At 33.4% G+C, this 24,436-nt stretch overlaps 2 protein-coding genes across 4 annotated transcripts in view; one reads left to right on the top strand and one right to left on the bottom strand.

The window, feature by feature from the left end:
- The window catches only part of LOC106162217 (ribosome quality control complex subunit TCF25), a 69,150-nt gene that overhangs the window by 15,118 nt on the left and 29,596 nt on the right, over positions 1–24,436 (bottom strand). The window lies entirely within an intron of this gene.
- Positions 726–24,194, top strand: LOC106162223 (uncharacterized). 2 transcript variants are annotated; one of them, XM_087012159.1, is made up of 9 exons: positions 726–1,778; positions 2,080–2,811; positions 13,686–13,734; positions 17,465–17,620; positions 19,214–19,570; positions 19,807–19,938; positions 20,615–20,767; positions 21,173–21,259; positions 21,761–24,194. In XM_087012159.1, exons 2-9 carry the CDS (start codon positions 2,776–2,778, stop codon positions 21,838–21,840), a joined length of 1,050 nt encoding a protein of 349 aa, XP_086868285.1. In that variant the 5' UTR covers positions 726–1,778; positions 2,080–2,775; the 3' UTR covers positions 21,841–24,194. The 2 variants fall into 2 exon arrangements, with proteins under 2 accessions (XP_086868285.1, XP_013394877.2); XM_013539423.2 differs by lacking the exons at positions 726–1,778; positions 2,080–2,811 and adding an exon at positions 12,469–12,831.

The raw sequence follows: 24,436 nt of genomic DNA, 5'->3' as shown, positions 1-24,436 counted from the left end.
TATTTTTTTTTTGGAGGGGAGTAATCTGAGTCACTGTGGAGGTTATACGTATGAAAACCAACAATAAATTGATGAATATACATAAGTCTATTTAACTGAAAATTATATTACAACTTTTACAGCTAAACATCTGTAAATTACCAAGTCACTTTTACCACTCTTAAGTTGAGAAAAACGTACCTTCAGGTATAAGAGAAACTGAAGAGGACATTTATGCTCCAGTTGACAATTAAATGTCCACCCAAAGGCAATTCATTATTTTGTGGAAGAAATCACCCTCAACTCAAACAAGCAACAGACTGATAATCTATTATAGAAACAAAGTTATACAACTGAATTAAAAGCCAGGGATATATATTTTTATCATACATTTCAAAGAATGTAGCAAAGTACTGAATAGTACAAAAAGGATACATTGTGAGATAGACCTTGGTAACCATGATTTTAATATTCACATCAAACAGTGAAAATGAGTTAAAAAAAGGAAACCCTTAATTTAATTCCTAAATCTCCCTCGATTAAATCAGGAAAAGCCAGGTAGGCTGAAAGGAAATACCTGTGCGACTGGAAATGAACTGATAGTTCTTCAAAGACCCCCAGTTAATTGAAGAGAGATAAAACCAGAGAGCTGAAAAGAAATTACCGTGCGCAACTGGAATTTCTAGGTCTTCCTTTTCAATTTGCTTCAGGCCAAGCCAGTGGAAAATTTGAAAAAAAGGGTGAAACTCCAAAGCACCATCACAGAAATCATGTGTTACTTATTGGAGAGACTTAGAGAGTACTAGACCGATGTGAGAAGTGCTAATAAGAACCAGTCTATCTAAGCCTCTCAGGTTTGCTGTGCGATTCTTCCGACCTTTATGACAGTTTGCCTCTTACCATTTACAGGACCACAACTATTGAAAGTTGAAAAGTGCACTCAGATCGAGTGCTGAATCCATCAACATTTACTCTTTAAGTGCACAAAAAACTGTACACATATATCTAAATGAGTAACAACATGCAAACTGCAGTGAAGAAATACGCCCATGTCACACACGTACTATTTTGCGTATATATATAAATATCCTGTACCAATAGCGACATGGAATCCTGCAGAATGGATATGTACACCAAAACTATTGGACGAGACCTCCTTTTTCTTTGATGCTGCACCGATTGTGCATGTTTGAATGCATTCATAATCCTGACTGAAGAGTTTACCTTAGGCTGTGGAAAGTAGGCAGTGCACACAAGAAGGGGTCTCTTAAATGCAGGACATATTATCAACTCCAATTAAAGGCTGATATGTGGAAATTATGGGAGGACCTCATGTTCCATTTGGAAAAAAATATCACTGGAAATCAAATTCAATTAGACTGAATGGCAAAAAAATTCAGAGATATGGAACAGCTCATTGATGGGAATTCTTCTTCTATGTGATATCACCTTTGATAAGACTGTGTTTTTAAAAGGAGTAAACTACAGCTCATTCTATTCTACAGAATTATTTTCGACAGAACATCAATTTGATAAGCTTCCCCCGAAGGCTGGAACATAAACAGTAAAACAAATGTCCTATGGGACATCAATTCTGATAAGGCTACTAAAAAGGAGGGCAAGGGTATCATAATCAGTGGAGTGAATAAACACTGTCAGGTAAAATTCAGGTGTAAACAGGCACCAGCTACACGTAGGCCCCATTGATCTTGGACAGGGACTTGGTCGATGCAGCACAACATCTACCTGCTGCATATATTAAAGGCAGTGGCTTATCTCACCAGTGGAGCTAACTTTAGGTAAAAGACTATATTTAGGTCCATAGGCATACCATATATGAAATTTATTCTTTTAATGGTTATTTTAACCAGTGTGGTGGTGTAGCAACTGTAGTAAATCTCGCAGACTGTGACATCCACATCTGTACATGAAGTATTTTCAAGTATAATATTCATTTTTGAAAGCATACACTGTAACATACACGTATGCATGGCCATCAACTGAGAGATTGAGTATTTGAATCCTTGAACTTTAATTGTCCCCGAGGTCATTTCACAGAGACAAGGGTATAATCTGACGTGTATCACCTGTATTCTCCAGGTATACTAACTAGGCAGCTCTATGCTGTAAGCATTAGCCACAACTGAAGGCACTGGTACTATCAGCATTATACAGAATTCAGTCAACGCATCAGGGAGACAGACTCAAGGGACATCCCGTTGAGAGGACTTCCTATGCCAGCATTGACAGAAAGGCAATCAACCATCTCAGGGCTTGAAAAACTCCAAATCTTTTATCTATCTATCTATGGGACATCTAAGCCTATTGACAATGCAGTAGTGATTCAGGCAATGAACTAGCTAATATAACAGTACGGGGGTTAGATAAAGCAGAGACTAAAGAGTGATCAACCAAATCGAGGACAAATTCTTCCGCTATCTCTACGACATCTCAGCCAATGCATTGACAAAGCAGTAGTGATTCAGGCAATGAACTGAGATACATTAACCAGGTATTGCTGAGGGGGCGATGCTTTTGATGACTCAACCATGTGAAGAGAAGACATCAGAGCAGGGCTAAATAGTAGCAGACATTAATTCATCTTTAGGGGAGACAGTAACGACTTCAAGTCACTGCATGCAAGGAGGTTTCCTGTGTCATTGTTTTAGAAAGTCTCTTAGAGGTAACAAATCACCAGCGTTGCGTGCTAGCCTGTGCCAGGGATTTAACAGGATTTCTGGTGTGGAACTTAACGGTGACTTTTCAGCAAGGAAATTTTAAGTATTCCAATAATACATGATGGATTTTTTAAGGATATCAAAATTAATACAGGTAAGTTATCTTTTCTGAAAGCTTATTATGATTTGTTTGAGAACACAGGTTTTGAAAGAAAAAAGGTTTGAACTACTTTTTGAACCATTCACTGATGGAATCTTACCTAAAACCTTTATAAAGAAAGTTAAACCTTGACTTTTATCAAGCATATTATCTGTTACAGTGGATTTTATAAGTATAAATATTAATACAGGTAGGTCACCCACTTTTTTAAACACTACATTTTCTCAGGACTAAAAGCATGCTGTGATATCAAAAGAAATTTACCCATCAACAACATGTAATATGGGGAAAAGATTAAAAGGGGGAAAGAGGAGTGCCTTCTAAATTTGATGTTTACATACAGCACTGATAAGCAGGGAATGCAGGTGAATCTTTCATCTTCTGTCGGCTCTTCAAGTGAACTGTGTTGACAAGGTTTTTCAATTTATCCATGGCCATATCCAAAATACTCGAGAATATGGTTCCTCTTATGAAAATCATCTGCTTCAGTAATTCTGCAACCCAGTTAAAATGTTACACAATAAAAAATGATAACCATGTACTTTTCATTTTTGGAGCATTCCACAGTCTTTTTCTTTTACAACATTTTCTTCTCCTTCAAATACAGTTTCCACATTATTATCTCTTAGTTACATCTTTTCACATGATACAAGGAACTTTTTCTTTTTATTTTCATATTTGATGAAACCATAAAATAATATATAAAGTCATAAATAAGTTTAATCAGTACTAGAACTATACTGTGATAGTCAAAAAGATTTTGATAAGGTTAGGCAGAAGATAGAAATACGTGTGTGATTATCTTAGCACAGCATTTTATATTCAACAAACATGATAGGCCAACTGTTACATTCACAAGGAAAGTGCAAAACTGACATTCACTTCACCCAGGCTGTAAGCCAAAGAGAAAACAAAAGTCAATGCTGTAATGTTATTGTCACTGTTCAAATAGCTAACACACAAATACAAACATGCTCTATAGTTTACAGTTACTTACAGTTTGGACAGAGTAATATAGAGTGTTTTGATCTCAACTTATGAAAAAAAAAAAAAAAAACATTGGTATATGGACACAAAACCCATTTTGGGTTATAGTGCTAATTCTGAAGCAGTTCTATAGTCAGGTGCAGTAGTTAATTTGAATAAAAATGTTCATTGTTCTCTCTATTTAATCAACTACTTCAGGCCAAATGAAATCAACAAACAGTGCCCAATGCAAAAGAGCAATACTGCTAGTAAGAAATCAGGTTTTATAGCTAAAATAATGAAATGTTGTAATTACAAATGTTTCTGTTGATGTACAGTTATACAAAATGTACTATACAAAAACTTGTAAAGTATGTGTGTGTGTGTGTGTGTTTCAAAAAGAACCACCTTTTTGCTTGTAAAGGTCCATTCTGAAACAAAATTTTGTCTAGGTTCTATGCCATTTCTCAAATTGGGTCAATTAATAAGGGAACATAAAGGTCCACTTTTTCAGGAAAAGACACCCCCTTCCTTTGAAATTGTTGGTTATAACAGGCCTGCTTAAGTGACAGCATTAGAATGGTCAGATTGGATGCCCTGCATTTAACACCCTGTAAGCAGGTGACTTTAGAATACCTGAATGTTAAATGACTGTTTACATATTTGTGAAGTTGAAAGAGTAAATGCACTGGAGAGTGATCTTTAGAAAGGCAAGCACATGGTCTCTTCAGTATAGAATAGCTGTGCAGGGTTATACACCTTCCTATCTAGTTTACAAACAACAATAAAGATGTTATGTCTGTGCTAAGAAGATGGCATCTTTAAATCCACTTAAGTTGAAGAAAAATGCCAAAGCCAAAGCATATGCATAATGTTGTAACTTTTTCATCTGTGAACCTTTGATTTATTCCAGAGAAATTGTAAAGTTCAAAAGAGATACTTCACTTTTATTGAGCAGTGTAACAAGTAGGAGATTACTGAATAAATAATTTGATTCATATTTTCACAAATCATGACTCAAATCGTACTTTTACAAAGAAAAACTTTCCACTCATTAAGAAAATCTGTTATCATCACGTGCATGCATGCATGCATGCACATGCATACAGGTATCATGCATACATACCCACGGTTATATATAATATGTGAACCTTAAATACTGCTCTAAATCTACAATCATTAAAATAAACAGAATCTGATATTTGTACATCACAAAAATTTTTAAATCCCTAGGTTGAATTTAAAGAAAATGCCAAGTCAAAATCTCTTTTTTTTTTACTTTTTTTCTCGTGGGAAAAAGGGAATATTTAAAAGCAAAACTACTGAATCCTTAAAGAGATACTTGCATGTCTTCTTCCTACAGATACACCTTTGAAAAGTTCCCTTTAACCTTTTAGGTAACACACAGCTTTAAAGGATGTTTACCTTGGGGAGAAGGCACTTTAAAGTCTTACTTTCAACTTAACCGGATTAAGGGCCTGTCTCCTTTTTCCATAACACTGTAAATCAGTATTGAGAGTGCCATATAAGTTCTTAGTTTAACACTGCTTACAATAACTAGTTCAAAATATTCTCTCTCTCTCTCTCTCTCTCTCTCTCTCGTGAACAAGTGAGTGCAGCTCAAACAAGCACTTTTGCAGAATCATATGATGCACTCTTTAAATGAACTTGGGTCTTTTTCATAAATATACTGGGAAATACATTTTGTAAAACAATCTACAGTATTACAAAAACATCATTTTACTTCCTAATTCATTCATAAGGGTCCATTCCTTTGGACCTTTTAATCTTGATCAGAGATCAATACATCATTTTTGAATTTGTTCTCCCTTAAGCCTGTAATATAGCACCATTTTCTTGTGCACTTCAATATAACCATAAAACAAACAAAAACAACAGACAAACAAGTCAAGAGAGGTAACAACAGCTCGTACAAATGCAATCATACTTAACTGGTGTACCAAAATTTCCCTGTAGGGCGATTGATTTCTGGCATTCTTTAGCTGTGTGTGTGGATAATTTGGGGGTTTATTTACTTATTTTCTATTTGTCCAAATTTGAACTGCCACCATATTAACAAGGGGAAAGACATGGAATATGTGAACAAAGAAAATGAAGGGCTGTTGTGGTATGCAAAAAATGAGAGAGAGAGAGAGAGAGAGAGAGAGAGAGAGAGAGAGAGGAGGGAGGGAGGGAGAAAAGATATACGGTAGGTAGATGAGAGAGAGAGAGGTTGGAAGAGAGGGGGTGGAATAGAGATAGGTGGATGAAAGGGAGAAGGGAGGGAGGGAGGGAAACAGAGAGAGGGAAAGTAGATAAAAACAAAGAGAGATAAATATAGTAGTAGAAAAAAACTGAGGAAAGAGAGAGGTTAGAAAAAATGACAAAAACATAAAATTAACATACAAACTGGAGCATATGAAAGAATTAAAGGCTAAACAAAGACCCTAAACTAGTCAAGAGAACCATATAAACCAGCAAAATTCAAACAACAATGATAATTATTTCTATCCACCTTTACCCTTCGTCCATAATCTTATTCTATTCACCTTATTATCTCCCTTCACACCTCCATAAATGACATTTTGATGCAGGCTAGTCACAACCACAAAGTTTATGGATCTGTGCAGCCATAAAAATGATAAATCAACAGAATAAAACCACCATGACATCCAGGTGTCCTGGACACATTCACCTTGGATCAAACCAGAAACTCTTATCAGGGCTAAGAGTATGTAATTTGTACATAACATTAGTCATACATTCATAGATAAAATGGTGCTTAATCTGGGGGTTTTAATCTAAGCAGTAACCATTCTTTTTACACACTCAAAAATAAATAAATAAATAAATAAATAAATAAATAAATAAAAAAATAAATAAATAAATAAATAATCCCCTTTGCTAAAATGTGTTCTTTAAAAAGTTGTGTAAGTTTTATGGAGCATTGAAATAATATATTTTTTTTCATAGAATTATTTTCATCTGTTAAAACATGGGAAAGTTTCCTTGAAAACCCCATTAAATCTAAAAGCCATACTAAGTTTACAGATACTCTTCAGTATCTGCAGAGTAAATCATCTGATATTCTTTTAAAGCACATGCAAAAAAAAGTGAAATGAGTACTTCATATCTGGAAAGAAACTGAGGGACTGACAGGCCATTTAGAATCCACCCCTGTCAAGTATCATTTCCTACTATCATCACACCTAATTACTGTACAAATCTTGCAGATGAATGTCTTCAGTAATTCTTATTAAGCAGGCCACCTGCTGGTAGATGATCCCCATACCTGTCCACCTCCTACCTAAACTATAATCCATGATAAGCCCTTCCCCTCTGTTCTACCCTATCTGGGACATGTTCACACTGGTGAACTGTGTTGCTTTTGAGGAACTACGTCTTCAGGATGATCACTGATATGCAAAATTTTAAAGTTGTAATTAAAACTAAAATTAGAAACTTCCCTATGTTGAATACCAATACTGCAAATGCCTAATCAATTATACGATTGCAGTGTATCTTTAAAAAAAAATAAGGATGAAAAGGAAAGTAAAACTGCAAAGCCATTACTTTTTTTAAAATTCAAATCCCTATCCCAAATAAAGGAATTTCAGAAAATAGCATCATAACGAAAGCAGAGCAAAGCAAATAGTTTTACAGATTTATCATTGGAGTAAAGAGTGCAATATCAAACAATTTCATAGATCTAGAACTGAGCCTTGAATGGTCTATTACATGGCAGGCCAGTAGCCTTGCCCAGTCTGTTCCTAAGAAGGCAATATCAAACAGATTCATAGATCTAGAACCGAGCCTGGCCCAGTCTGTTCCCAGGATTGGAAATGAAACCAATGCAAACCTCTCCACAGATCAAGTCCAGAGCCTGGCCCAACCCACTCCTAATAGGGCAGTGTGAAGATTACCCACAGAATAATGACCAATAACCCATGGCCCCCATGGTGGAAATTATCCCCGTGTTATGATGAAAACTGACAAGATAACCTTCTACCTGAAAGGGAATTAAGGGAATGCAGACAGGTGGATATTCAATTATTAGTATTGAGATGTGCTGTGGGCAGGGTAATAGGCACGCTGAATGACAGGAGCCTACGTCACTAGAAATCTTTATGTTAGACCTTGAAGTTATGAAAAAAAATAATAATTTGCTTGGAAATTTTTACAGTTTTAACTTATAATTAGAAAGGTATACCATATCCAAAACTGTTCACATTATTACGATCCATAAAGTTGCTTTTGAGTTCTACGTTTTGGTTTTTAAGTTACTCTTGTTACCATGTGCATGAAGTGGTCTTCTAGATAATTTGTGTAATGCATCTTAGTTCACTGAAATTCTTGCTATACTATGAATAATTAAGTATTTGAAAAAAATCAATAATAGTTTTGATAACAGGCCCCAAAAAGCCAGAAAAAAGTCCAGGTTAATAAGTAGACTGATTGACAAGGTTCTCAGACTGAGGTCAGTTTACTGGAGTGGCAGGTATCTTGGCAGTTAATATCTGAGAAGAGTCTGAGAAATGTGAGGTTATGACAGCTAGTATCCTGGTATTCAGCTGGATGATTTGGTAAAGGCAAAACCTGAGTTTGGAGAGAGAGAGAGAGAGAGAGAGAGAGAGAGAGAGAGAGAGAGAGATTTCGAATTGCTAAAATAAACATACAGCTACATCCTCAACAGACATGTGTTTCTCTCAACCACATTCTAAACAGATATTGTAATGTGTCAACCGTAGTGACAGATTTAAGTTAGGAGATTTAATCAAAGTGTCAAAAATTGATGACCCTTGAGAGCACTTTAGTCAAAGAACTTGCAGATGAGATGATATATTGACTCCATAGTTTTCCACTTGCAGCCATTTAGTAAATAACATAAATCCAGTTGCTATTTACAGGATTTCCTGTGCAAATGTGCTTTGAGAGGCACTATAACTGGGGGGTGACAAAAAAAGAAGTGTTAAGTTTCATTTTTTAAGTGATGGGAATTAAGCCTTGAGTCCAAGGAAATTAAAATTAAAACTATTTTCTACTATTTGAATAAACATGTAGCCCTCATAACCTTGAATCAAACAAGATACTACTTCAATCTCAATCTGTAAATATGCATCCAAAGATGAACTTAAGCTAATTTTAAGCACAATATGGGATTGCATTATAAAAATAGGGTGTACACTTATGAAAAACTAATACTTACATGTACATGTCAGTTATAACTTATAATAATACATCTATTATTCAAGAGCCCACATGTTAGCTTTATAGTTGTTTTCTGACCCCTTTTCCATTTTACAAAAAAAAAAAAAAAAAATGTCACAAAAGATCTTTTTAGTAGGCCACTGAAATGTGTGTGGCATGTTTTCCCACTACATACGCTCTCTAAGTTTTAAGTACAATGCAAGTTCTATACCAGTTGTATGTAGGAAACATATTCTCTTCAAGTTAAGGTAGAAGACAAGTTAATGCATATTTTAAGTGCAAGCTAGGCTTGTTCTGTACAAGATTTAAAAGTAGAAGGCAAAATCAGTTTTAATTCAAAGTGCAAGGAAACTCAAGCTATTTATTAAGGCCTGATATCCAAGGTACAGCTTGCCTCATAGAAGTTCATGGTGATAGTTGTGACTGCCGTTCTCTTCCTGGTCATGTATCCATAAATAGCTTACTATCCATAAATCCAGTACCAATATCAAATTATTACCAGAAATGTTAAAACAGACTACTGCGTTCATAATGTAACCTCATTTTATTTGGATTATATATCAATGTAATGATTCAACTTATTCAACAATGGTATAAAAACGATTCCCATGAATTTTCACATAACTGATAACCTTGCAATTCAAATTCCCTTCAAAGACAACTGTGTACTTCCACTCTATGTACTTGTATTGTACAACAGGACAGTGACTGCATTATGACATATTTATAAAGAAATTAATAATAATGAAAAGACAATTCTTAATATATAATTAAGTGTATAAATGTATATTTCAAATACCCTCAGATAAAAGGGTACATTTCTTTAAGAAAATATAATCGACCAAAGATCACCTATTTTCATCAGAAAAATATCTATCATATTCCAAATTCCACCATCACTTACTTCATTGCCTTTCAATCCCTTTAACCTGTATCAAAACACCATAAAAATAATTCTAAACAGATAACTGTTTATTTGATAAATATAACCTTAGGCAAATGATTCAAAAGTGTATGAGAGACCTTGTGAGGTCTTACTGAATAATATCAAACCTTCACTCATTTAAAATCACTGACCCGTGATATATCACTTCTATAATAAATCATAACAGACTGTGATGGAATAAATGGATAAAAATCAGTGAATACTTTTTAACACCATGGGTTTATTCACGTTCTTATCAAAACTGGGCATCTTAATAAGTTGGTAGGCATTTTTCTCTTTTTTCTTTATCAAAGATTAGTCCGATAGCAGTGTGAGATAGTCTCAAGTGAACAATACCTAAGCAGATATGTGTTTTATATCTATTAGAACTCAGAACATTGGTGAAGTTACATGTGTACTTTGTTAAAGCAAGTTTGGATTGTAGCCCCACCCCTTTAACTGACCGTTAACTGACCAATACAAAACACAGCCAACAAAGGTAGCTGGAATTTTGTCAAAATGCTCTTCCATTTTTTACCTCACTTAAAGTTTGCTAAACACGAGAACATTGTTACTTAGCCTTTCCATCAATCTCAGCCTATAAAAATGATTTTTCATTTATGCTGACAACCTTGTAATATGTAGTCTCTCAGTAAACCTGTGCAGAGCTAGAGACTCAAATGCAATGTGTTAGGTGTTCCCAAAGTGTGTTAAGATGTGACCACCTCTCCACAGAGGAATATGGGGAGAAAATTATTCACTACATCAAACTATACAATACATCCCAAATCCCTAACAATTTCAAACAAATATGCAGCTGAAAGAGATAACTAAATTCCACATCAAGGTTCAAAAAGAAAATCAAAAGAAGAAATATGAATGTAATCTTCACACTCAGGAAATACAATATACAGAGCAATAGAATTAAAATAAGCATGATACAATATACAGTGCAACAGAATTAAAATTAGCATCAAGTGAATAGTTTATAAATAAGACAGAGGTTTACACATTTCTAAATTAAAGTTTAAAAGGTAAGATAAAGAAAAAAATGTTTCTGCAAACTGTCCAGGAAATAAAGTAATACTATGTAAGTTTATATACTTCCAAATCATTTGAAAATGTCAGATAACAGAAAAATATTACATTAATGCTATCTATCCAGGCAAAATAATTTGGTATTATAGAGGATGTCCCTTAATATGATTGCCCTTAATCTCCCTAATGAACAGATATTGTGAACGAACAGACAGCTCAATAGATCTCATTAGTGTATATGGCAGTTATTCATGAATTTCAAACTCCTTTTTGTATCTATAACAGACGGCAGCCTATGGCTGGTATTACTTCATATCTTTATTACTTAATTAGTATCTTCAAACATTTCAATTGTTTCCATGACTTATTACTTAAGAGTTAAATATACAGTCTATTTTTGACTATTCATACAATTAAGTTTCTCATAAATACACCATTCTGACTCAAACAAACCCCATGTTTCTAATGAGTGACTTTTAAAGAATAAAATAACCGTTTTTTTTTTTTTTTTTTTTTTTTTCAAATTTAGTAAGATATTAGCATAATCACTATCAGCAGCAGATGGTTACAACAGTTCCCAGCATGTTTAAAAGAACACCTGAAAATAAACTGTAAGTGATATTAGGGTTTATAAGTAACAGCAAGCATGTTCTTGAATGTGCTGAAAAGACAACACTGTCTATAAGAAATCATGATGAAAAAATACCATTTAACAGTCACCATATATATGAAACCCTAAATAAAGGTCAAGTCAGACAAGCTTTTAATTAATCCAGGTCAGTAACGAAATTGCAGGCAAGTCCCTCAGTTTAATTTACTATTTAATTGGTAAATTATCTAGTCATAATTGTTCACAAGGGAACAGTTTATTGAGCTATACAGTGTTTTGAATTATTCACAGCAACATGTACTGAGGTCACAGTAGTCTGAACACATTATCTGGCTTCATTTAAAATCATGGTGACATTGTCTGAGATCCAGGTGGGAGAACTGATATTTATCAGTCTCTTCAAACTGATCATCAAAGAGCTAGTGGATGATATACTAATGTAAAAAAATAAAATCAATAGAATATGCGTTGAACAGAATACATATTATCTGCAAGTTGATCTTGAAAGAAATAAATTCTGATACATTAACAAAGTTTTCATTATAAACAATCTCAAACTGATTAATTTACATTTTTATGCTGTCCTTAAAAATTGGGTTTTATGCATAAAATTAATAAAAATTGATCCTCATTGAATGTATTAAGATGATGCATTAATGTGAAAAATAAAATCAATCAAATAAATATGCAGTTAGTGCCCTATGCACTGAAGTTTGGAACGTAAAACAATTTCAAATTGATCTTTCAATAAGGCCGCTTGTTACAGCAAACAAGTTACAAGAATAATGATCCTACAATTACATGCCCAACAACACAGAAAGCTTTCAGCTCTTCCAATATTGATCAGGAGGAAGTTGGTGTTCAGGAAGCAACGTTGCATCACACAACATTATTCCATGCCAGTAAAAACAATGGCATGGCTTTTGTTCTCGAATAGACACATTGAAAACAGAGCCGTGCAACTGACATCCGTGGCAAGGAGTGCTCTCTACTCTCAGGGACACTGCAGACCCTGCGATAAAACGTTGCTCAGTGTTTTTGGAGACTGTTTCTAATCTGAGTTTTGTTTTTGAATACCACGTGATTGCCACTTGCTCCTGAGGATCAGGTTGGAGAACACATCTTGTTCCATGCTTGATTCAATTTAATAGGATAGGAGAAAATTTTCAGCAGTTACAGACTTAAGAGATTTAGTTTTGGGATGGTGGAAAAGGATTTGACCTTGAGAATAAGAATGAAAGACCGTGGATATTTTAGTTTAAAAGATGTAAGTAGAAAAATCTCTGTTATTGTTTTGTTATTATATATAAAAGGTTATCACCATTAAAATATAAATAAATAACTCAAAGCAGTCTTTAAGCTAGAAAGGAAGCTAGAAAGGAATCAAGATATGTTTTAATGATTGTTGGTATGATGTAGAAAATGAAGTAATTTTGTAGAAGATCTGAAAATCATGAATAACTTATCAACATGGCTTAAATAAATCAAATTATGTTTATATTATCTAATGTGATACATAGGTCTCTTAAACAACAGAATGACAAAGAGACAACAATAGTTAGACTTATGTGTGAGATAAAAAAAAATTCAATGAAATATCCCACTTTTCTAGCAGAAAATGAAACCGACTATGCTAGAACAGTAAATTGAAATAACAGAATCAAAATAGATACTTAAGTGAGGGGAGACAATTCAATATTGTCATCATCTTACTTGTTACATGACATATTATCACCCTAATTCTAAAATTTGCCTTATGTCTTTACATTTTCCTTGCTAACAATTGGAAATGATGAGAGAATTTCTCCATCATAGATTATATTAACATCTTATATTTATTTATCTTTTTGACCCTTGAATATTTTTTTCAGAATATCAATTGAAGTTATTTCTAAGTTTTTTCAAGAGTTAGATGTATGTCACTAAACATAATTTAATACTGTTCAGTTGCCCTTGTTAAAAAGTCATTCCTCATCCAAGATAAAAAACCAATAATACACCATAAAAGTAACTATCCTTACAAAATGTGTGCCTGTGATTTTCTCTTTTAGGAAGCAAACATATTTTCAAATTGTCAATATAAATCTTATGACCTACATATTTTTTTTTCATCTATTACAGCATGTCCCTTTGCTGCTCGGTGTGCTTTTCCTGCTGCTTGCGAAAAATGGTAAGTAAACAACAAACTTTTACAAGAATAACACTTGACTGGACTTCTAAAAACACAGCAAACATGAAGAAAAGTATCACATCTCTGCTTTGTAATTAGTCCAATTTTGTAACAGAGTTTGAAAATTTGAAAATCAGTGGCTACCACGGTAGGGTATTTTTGCTGGACACTAAGAAACAGAGTAACCATCAAGACTGCAGTATAAAGAAGTTGACACTCAAGATTTCAATCACTGAGCTTCAATTTTTATGTTATTTCTAAAACCCATAGACCAAAAGGACGATTAAACTAAATACTAAAGACAAGAAAAAATATAATGATGATATTATGGATATATATGGTGTCCGAGATAAATGCCAAGACAATTTAAGTCAATATGTTTGTATCTGGTATAATACCAAGTGAATGCATCTCCCAAAAGAGCAACATTTTTGACCTTCAGCCAAAATATTGGCTTAGTACTAAATAAATAAAATACATGTCAAGAACCTAGGGACTTTCGAAGAGCCAAGACCATGAAAACATTTTGTAATTGTTCACAAATACCAATCTCACTTCTGCCAATAAATATTATATATAATAACTAATTTCTTTAGGACATCAGGGCTTATGGCTTACCCCCTCCCCTCCCCCCCTTTCATATTTTCAAAACAATGTTTACATATTGTGAATACTGAAATGATGTATTGAAATAAATGCAAATTTAAAAAAAAAACTCACAGATCTGATATCATAACACAAGATATTCCAATTTAACCCCCCTTACTTTTCTGGGACTACTTTTTGCCAAATCTATGGAAAATTGGCATAATATTTGATCTTATTCGATTAAATGAGTCAAAGTACAGACTTTAACATTTGGTTTAATTTGTGCACATTGTTTCCCTGGATGGGTCCCCAACTTGTCAAAAATACCCCCCCACTGACCACTGTTTCCAATTTTGTTTTGCACTAATCAAAGCTGTAACAATGGTTATGAAGCTATGAAACTTTCAGTACCACCACCCCCAATGAAGCATTTTTAATGTTTCTACACTTTTAACCAAAAACTTTCTGCAGGACAATCTGAAAAAGATTAATCACTTAATAAACAAAAGAAAGTTGTTTAAATTTTAATGGTTTTAAAATATAAGTTTTGCAGCTCAATCTCCTCACAGAAATTATGCTAAAATGTGTATTCCCAAGAAATTGTGTTCACAGCGATCATTTTGTATCCCCAAATTACCATCCAGCATTCCTCACACAATTAGATTTAATACTGAGTCAATATCAAACACATTTTTCTCATCCACTGGACACATACAGCCTGCAGTGTAAAATCAAAGCCTAAGCATGCATTTCAACAATTTCTGTTGACTGGACATGGTAATTACATGTAGCTAAAACTTGAGCCACAAGATCTTAATTGCCAATATGTATATACTGATCTTAGACGCATTCAGACAGCGACGTAAATCTGCCTTGAACTGGGTTTGACAATGGGATTAATATACTCTGCTGTGGGACAAGTATATCTATTATCTATCAGTAAAAGCCAGTGTTCAAAGACAAGTCAGGCACCTAGGTAGGGTGGATTTGGGTGATTTTAAAAGGCTACTCTTTTGGCAAGAAATAGTCTGCTTTGAATCAAAATTTGATCTCGGTCCTATGGCAATAATTTCTCATATAAAAGTTCTCATATAGGTCAACTAAAGGAGTAAAATGTCCACTTTTAAGAAAAAGAACCCCCATCTGAAACTGCAGCTACAGGCCTGGAAGGACATCCCACTATATCACACTACAACAGATGACATTTCTGGTTTTAAAAATCTATGTTAAAAAAAATGTCTTGAAAACGCACTTCAGACCCAATTCCTTTCTGAATCAGATCTTGTCTGACTGGCCACTAATTGTATAGAAGCACAGTTCATCATAATCTTGGACACACTGGTCGAATCAAATAGACAATACCATTCCTGACAGCAGTATAATGCCAGGGGGCAGATCTATAAGTCTATATGATATATATATATATATTATAAAGGCTCATGCTATATTCTGATGTTCACTTTTAAAATTAATTTCATTCGCATTTATTGTCTCTTTCAATTCAGCATATGTAACATGTTAACAAACTGTTGTTTAAGGCTTCGTTCACATGGAATGTCTATTTTCTAAAAATCTATTTTCTATTCGCGCTATCTTATGATCACGGTCTGTGCCCTGAATATCGCGCCGCATAATTACTGGCAGCGCGAGCCAGTTACTTATAGTAACTTATAGTAACTGGCTCGCGCTGCCAGTAATTACGCCGCGGGATATTCAAGGCATAGACCGTGATCATAAGACATACTGCGAATAGAAAATAGAATTTAGATAATAGACATTGCATGTGAATGAAGCCTAAGTCATATAAGTACATGTTTGCTAAACATAAGCGTGCATATGCTCACAACGTTAACACACAAATGCATGCTCATAAAAGCATGTGAGACAAAACCCTGAAAAAAAAAACATCGGCATTTAGATGCCCGACATATCATAGTGCAATTTCTTCACATCTGCTGTTTTATATACTCTTAGTAGTAACTTTTTTCACAGATAAATTATTTATATTAGGTATATTAACCCCCTCCCCCTCTGCCCACAGATCATCCAGTGCATTGTACCACAACACACAAACACCAACTTGAAGACATTTGCTATAACCACCAAGAAATACAGACCACATAAAAAAGGAAGAAATTATTGATCATTCTTTTTCCCATTAAATAACCCATTGTCTTTCTGATCGCAGGATTAATCCTCTCCCTGTATTCATTTTTCCCCTGTTTGCACCTCGTAATTGAGTTTATTGATTTTCTGCCCGTCTCAACAGGGCAGGTTTGCATGAATTCTTAGAGTGTTTTTGCAATGTAAATTTTGTTTCAATATCAAAGGTAGAATATTAGAATTAGAATGGGATCAATACATTTCTGCATAGAATGTAACTTACATTAATATGGCTTAATAGAGCGGATACAGAAATTTATGATAATATTTTCGTTATACAACAAATGGTCTTAGCTCTAATCCAGAAAAGTGATTTTGTATGGTGAAAATGTAGTTTCAATACTGAAGGTACAGCATTTGATAAATATCATAAATATTTTATTCTTAACATGTACCAAACTGAATATTATTGCAAATGGTTTAATTTAAATCTAATTGTTGGATTCATAAGGAAGCCAGTTTTTAAATTAGCCTCACATAAAGATGGACTATATCATTTTTATCCTAATATCAAACAATATATATATTTACACAAAAATAATTTTGCAGACTGCACAAACTGATTTCATACACTGAATATGGCATGTTACACTGTCCTACTTTTCAATTTAAATTATATTCTGTGATAGAGATTCAGAGTCTCTGTCTTAAGAAAAAAAACTTTAATATTTGCTCTTCGCACACTCAAGGTAATTTTAATCAGTTAAACTGATCATCTTACAAAAGACCATGCATATTTCATTCAGCTACTGAAACATGCAGCCATTTATTTTCACTTTCATGAAAATAACTGTTTATACCAGATGAATGGTTACTTGGATATTCAATACGTTCACATTCATATCTAGGCTAGAATCTTTAAAATTATACACATAAAATCTAATTTGAAAGCAAAATAATAAATGCCATAACATATATCATAAGGGATATACAAAGAAAAGCTAGCAGATTCATTTTGTCACATATAATTTCATTTCAGGAGAATGTAAGAAATACTGCACAGAAGATTCAGACTGTAACCAGTTGGGCAAACTGAAATGTGTTAAAAGCCAGTGTGAATGGGGACTATGTGGATGTCACAGAGGATATGTTTCCAGATATCTGGGCTCTGAGAAGAGATACCAGTGTGTGCCATGTGAGTATCATTTATGCATTCATTTATTTTGGTGGGGGAGAGGCAGAGATAAACGGATATTATATAGACTACGGTCTCTGGTGTCATATACATAGGCACAAGGCTTTAATCCATGGGGTGATCTAAAATCCAGTTGGTAAAAACCTTGGTGAAAGGTTTCTTCTGTCCCAAAGTAAGGATATAAGTATTATTCAGGATACAGTGTCAATATTGGATGAATTTGGATCACAATTTCTCAAAAATGTGGCCCTGAAAAGGGGTCAAATAAGGACAACTAGGGAAGATTGAAAAGTCAAATATATATCCACAGAATTGTTCGAATTAGTGAAGTGAGATACAGTTGAAAGAATCAGTAGGTGCATACTAGTGTCAGATTCACAATGTGTCAATTTCAAAATCTAACACAGGCACTGTGGTAAACATGCACCAATGCTCTATGCAATATAGTAAAAGGTGTAAAGAATATTTCAAAGATCCCAGAGTCCATGGTTCTAAAATTTTTCATGCCTATAGGGTTCAGGGGTACGGAAGAACAGCCTTTCAACCAAAAAAGTTTGATCCTGAATTAAAAATTTGATCAAAGTTATTCTGAATTAAAAAATTGATCAAGGTTCTGTGCTATTTTTTAAGCTCGTTTAACTGAGGGGGTAAAAAATGTCGATTCTTTGTTAGAAAAAGAACCCTCTGAAACAGATCATCATCATGTCTATAGAGGCCTGAATAATTATCATGATAAAGCACCTCAACTATGATAAAACAACTATCAACTTCCATGTTCAAGTTGTTCCAAATTACGCTCAAACTTACATGTAACATGTTAAATGACTGATTACCATAATTATGAAAGCCATGTGGGACTTTAGATCACTTACTAAAAATGGATTAAATGACAAAAATTATTGAACAGCTAGATCTAACTGCCAGAAGGTATAAATGACAAGAAAGCCAGCAGGGTATTTTGGCCTGTTTGACCAAATACAAGTTAATATGCATGTATATATATACAGTATGCAATTTCACCTATACACCTCAAACCCATTTAGAAATATAATATCCATGCAATATACACATTCGTCATAAAGTTCTAAATAGCAACCCATTATTGAGCGACCTAAGGAAAAGATCCATAGAAATGCTATTAGAGACCCCCATCACTGTTCTAAATCATCTGATAGGAGTATTTCTGGGGCAGAGGTCTGATCAATGGATTATACTAGACTAACAGCTTTAAATAATGCAACACATACAATTGCCCAGGGCAGAAATAAATGACATACATGTTGGATTACTCTGTTATGAAGACAAAGTGGTCTTGAATTATTTTTGTTATTGCTGAACTTCAGATTGGAATAATATAATGAAAAACATTCTTTGGTTGTGAAATAAAGATGTGGAATGGGGGACTGAAATGTCAGTGCTGTATTTTCATAGTTTCACAACTCTAAGCTGATTTGTTCCATCCCAATATCCAAATTAAGTACAGGGTATATTTAGGTTATGTTCATTTATTCATTTTTCCTGAATTTTTATCTATTACATCTATACCTTAAAATTATTCAGCTCTCTTATTGACTGAACATTTTCCCATTCCAGTGAGAAAAATTGGAGAATCATGCTCCTACAAAGATGAGACAGGAATCTGCGGGGCTCCCAACTCCCACTGCAAGGACCACAGGTGTCAGTGTAAAAGTGGGTACGAGGCTATGTGGGGCGGAGAGTATTGTGGCGACCCAAATGACCTCATGCCTTCAGAGACTGTTCTGAGCTCTGATACATGTTTACGAGGTCCTGGTGCTTCTCGTACAGCTGGTGCTTCATATTATCCATACAAAATCATGGACAGTATAGCACCCTCGTGTACATGCAATGATGGACAGTTAGAACTAGTTAATACCTTTGACCTCACTAGTGCTGGGTTTTTAGGAAAAAAACTGCCTGTGTGCAGAAAAGGTAAATATTACACTCACATATCATAATTTTCAGAAAAAAAACCTGCATGCTAAATAAGCAAACAGATGAAATAAATATTCTGAAGCAACAGTTCCATATCGATTGCAAATTTTACATTCCACTGTCTTGAAAATCTTTTTTTTTTTTTTGTCAAATCATTAAAAAAACAATTCATGAGATAACAATGCTTTTCAACAGAAATCTTCTTTTCTTATTGTTTCCATATAAATTTGTAGGTCGTATTGGCGACAAATGCCTCACAGACATCGACTGTCCCAACTCCGGAAAATGTGAAATCCACCTTCATAAGTGTGTCTGCAGAAAATCAAACCATGTTCCCAACTATGACAGAACTGAGTGTGCTAGTCGTAAGTATACACTCCATTATGATACAAAATGGTGGTCCATGCCATTCTTGTACAAATGTGACATTATAAATTCCTCTTTTTGTCCATGTCCCATTCTATTCCATTTTCAGTCCTATTACCATTCTTTTATCTATTGTTACTTTACACTTATTTTCTAATTTACATTTCATAATTTATTTAATAAACAGCCATCCTATGATCTTCCATTTTTAAAAACAGCAAATACCATTCATATTTCTATTTCTGTTGACTACAAAGTGAGTGATGAGGAGTGGATGAAAGAATCATAAAGATGCAATTGTGGTGGATGTGCATTGGTTCACCCAGATACAATACTGGTAGCTTACCAGCAAAACAGCCATGAGCATTGGTCATAATTAATCCATTCAATCTTTTTTGGTCAAATCATAAAAAGAAGAAAAAAAAACACACACAATTCACGAGATAACAATGTTTTTCAACAGAAATCTTCTTTTCTTATTGTTTCCATCTAAACATTTATCCTTTTCATTTCCCTCAATATTTTTATATTAATAGTACAGGATATTTGAACACTAAATCATTTACTGTGTCTAGTCTAAAAAGTAGTCTTGAATCACATAAAAAAATATCCATGAAATATAGACTCAATCTGTATTATTTCCTAATCAAAATGCATTTCCCTCTCCACTTTCAGCCTTACCATATGGTGAAATGTGTGGTCGCAGTGGCACAGTATGCAATGGAGATGAGGGTTTAACATGTGGCAATGTATGTGACATGTCAGGCACCAGTGTCACCTGTGTCTGTGGACCCTCCCATACCAGGCAGGGGGACAAATGTTTACCAAGTAAGGCATGGTATACCATACTTTGAATATCAAACTAAAACTACTGGTTATTTTATTGATTAATAGTGGATGAATTCAAGAGGGTATTACAGAAAGACTTCTATCATGTCTTCCACAGGAGAATATTTTTATTGTTATTTATTTATTTATTTATTTATTTATTTATTTTAGAGAGAGATTTTCATAAAGTAAAACATGCAATTCACCTTCCAAATTTACACCAAGACTATCTTACAGCATCTCACCCAGTCAAATCAAATAAAAGATGTACTTAAATCATTTCCAATACATTTTCAATAAGATATGATAAATATCCATGGCAGATTAAGACCACAGATAAGAGTAAATTTATCCTGATAAATTCTGCTAGTCTAAGATCCTGTTGTGTTTACTTCTGTTCTTCAGATATTGTGGGGTCACCGTGCAATGGAGATCTGAACTGTAAAGCACTTGGAGATAATGGGATTTGTGAAGAAGGAGTGTGCAAAAATTGTAAGTATTAATAATAATTGACACCTGGAGTATCAGCATTGTGAATGTATGTGTGCGTGTGTATGTATATGTGTGTGCATGTGTGTGTGTGTGTATGTATGTGTGTATGTGTGTGTGTGCATGTGTGTGTGTGTGTGTTTAATGTCGAGTACCACTGCACTGTCTCCATGAATCCCATGAGAGAGAGAGAGAAAGAGTCATGATACTACACAGTATCAAATAAAACATACACTGTACAAATCAATTGTGACAAAATGTTATCAGAATCACAAAATTATGGAACACTCAGATGACCTGTGATAACCTATATTTTATTTCTCATTAAACAGAGGTGAGAAAGTTCAAAATTCTTCAGTGTAATCACAATATGCCTATTAACCACGACATGATAACATATCAGCAATTTTTAAAAAACTATAGAATTCACATCAATGATTCATTATGCTGCCTATTATATCTATATCCTAATCACCATTTTTACATGTTTCATTTCTATTTCAGCTTCAAGTATACCTGTTCACACAGGACTCCTGCTGGTTCTTTCCACCATTGTTCACATATTTCTAAGGCTAAGCAGTTGATTACTTCATAGCTAATTTAAAACATTTCTTTTTTTCTGGTCTTATGTATGTGATATGCAGGATCAATTCAACATACATGTCAACAGAATACATTTTCTTAAAGGCATACCTTTATAAATAAATAAAAAAAAAATTCCTTAAAATTTCAACAGTTTTCTCTTCATCCAAAAGGTATAACATGCCCAAAACCATTGAGAAAAAATGTTTATCATTTTTTCCTTTTTCTTGCTTTTTTTCCTATTATGAGCACAATTCAGTACTACAAATGGATTTAAAGTTCTGGTCAACAGTTTTGGATGCGGTATATCTCGGAGATTATAGGAAAAATATTATAAACTTTCCTTGGCTATAATTATATAAAGGTCCAATGCAAACTGTAGGAAGTTAACAGAAAAATTAATGCAGACTTTGCTGTAAAATATAGATTTAGAGTTATAGTCTTTTTTAAATTAAGAAAATCATAAATGGTTTCAAGTAGTTCAATTTTTTTTATAACTGTATGAAGATTAATGTGTATGATATTATGTTTTTCTAAAATATGATGTATAGAGTTCGATAAATAACATTTATAATTGATATAATCGATTGCATAACAGAAATGTGTTAGTTATATGGAAGTAAAAAACACTATGACAAAATATGAACTATTAAACTTATGATATTAAAGCATTTTCTTTAAAAGAATGAAAAGTAAATAGAAAGTGAGTGAATTGCCTGAAGTTGAACTGTAATGATTTGTAAGTTGCAACATAAATATATCTTGAGCAAATTTCAGTTTATATTTCACAGAAGTCATCATGCATATATTTCCAGTAAAATCTCCTGAAAAAAATCAACTCAATTAAGTTACATGTACTTATGAGCTTAAGATGTATTTTTATTATCATCAGTGTTATGTGAAATTAAAAACAGACAATTAGGTCCAGATATCTAAACATAATTGTAGGTCATGTAGGACTGATATGCAGAAGTTTCAATTTATGGGCATAACATTTTTGTCTTAAGTTGCTAGGTGCTTGACTCATTACTGGACATGATACATTTTGTATTTTAGCTCAAACACTGAAAGACTGAGAGACAATGCTATGTAGCAGTAGAAAGTGAAATGCCATTATTGAATTATTGTGGATAATTTTTGAGATATCATAATCAAAAGGTGGGTTTAATGTTTTATTCGCCTGAGAATGCAACACACTAACACACATTCAAACACACACACACACACACAAACACACACAGCAGATGAAGTAGATACAAAATCCATTTCTGTTGATTTCAACTTACAATATGCATGTGTGTATTTCATAGAATATGATCCAAACACTGTCTCTCTTTACCAGTAATTTAAGGTAGTGTCCTTATCCTACACTGCACAACAATGGCTAGTGCTAGCAATATAGGAATAAAAACTGGTTTTATCTTAAAACAAGTTGCCATAGCAACAAAATTTGCATGGATATCTATGATTTTTTTCTAATCTAATCTCAACTATACGTGTAAAAATAATGAAGTTAAGAAAAATCTCTCACACAGAAATATCATATTATTAAGGACATTACTTTAAATCTTAAAAAATATCAACAATAAATGGTTATGCTCTCCATAGGGAATCATATTGGTCTTATCTGTCTGAATAAAAATGCACAGATGCAAACTAGTAAATTACTTAGTATGTGTATTTTTATTCTCATTTAGTGTGCAAATGATTAGATAATGTTATGTTAAGATACAGTGTCCCGTCTCTTTTTTTTTTTTTTTTCTATAAGGCAGAAATAAATCAAAGTCCAATTATTGTAGGTTATTCAAAGATTAGTTTATCTGAACTATATCAATACACAGCTGATTTTAAATAAAAATTATCAATATTATAGAGATGATAGCCTATGCCCTCCTGAGTTTCATATCCCAAGCAAGCCAGTTTAATAAATTTCCACATGATTTTAAATATAACAGAGAAGAAAAATTACTATTATTAGAATTTCCACATGCCTCACTGAAATGAAGATGTGAAAGTAAAAATGAACCTGGTAACCACTGGATTTGAAACTCAGGGTAAAATTGTCCATCATACTAAAATAATTATAATTACTAAAATTACTGAAATGAGTTAATTTTCATTGTTACAGTTATCAAATATTTTTAAAATGTTATCTATGTTTGTCTTACTCATAACAGGCTTAACTAGTTATTTGCATATATATCAAGGCAAAAAATAGTTATTATTGTTATAGTAATTACTATTCTTAAAAGCACTGTAAATCAGCAATATGACAGTTAACATTCCAGGATGTGCAACATTTTTTTTTTTTTTCATTTTTCTGTACTGATTAAAAAATAAATTTTCATAATTTTTACACATTTGTTTTTTCATTCTGAATTTTTGGGTAGCTGCTATGCATTCTCTCTCTCTCTCTCTCTCTCTGAATCATAAATTTAAGGAGATCAAAATACAATTTGAATGTTATCAATAACTGTTACACATTCAAATTACTTTATCCTGAATTATCTATCATGTTGAGATCTAAATGCAAATTTTATACCACCATGTCAGCATCTGAGTCTGTGTCATAAAAAAAAATGATTATTAGGAAATAAA

This window comes from Lingula anatina, chromosome 4 (assembly GCF_051362555.1).
Source record: "Lingula anatina isolate TDL-2025a chromosome 4, LinAna3.0, whole genome shotgun sequence".
Taxonomy (NCBI): domain Eukaryota; kingdom Metazoa; phylum Brachiopoda; class Lingulata; order Lingulida; family Lingulidae; genus Lingula; species Lingula anatina.
This window is presented reverse-complemented; position numbering and strand designations above follow the sequence as displayed.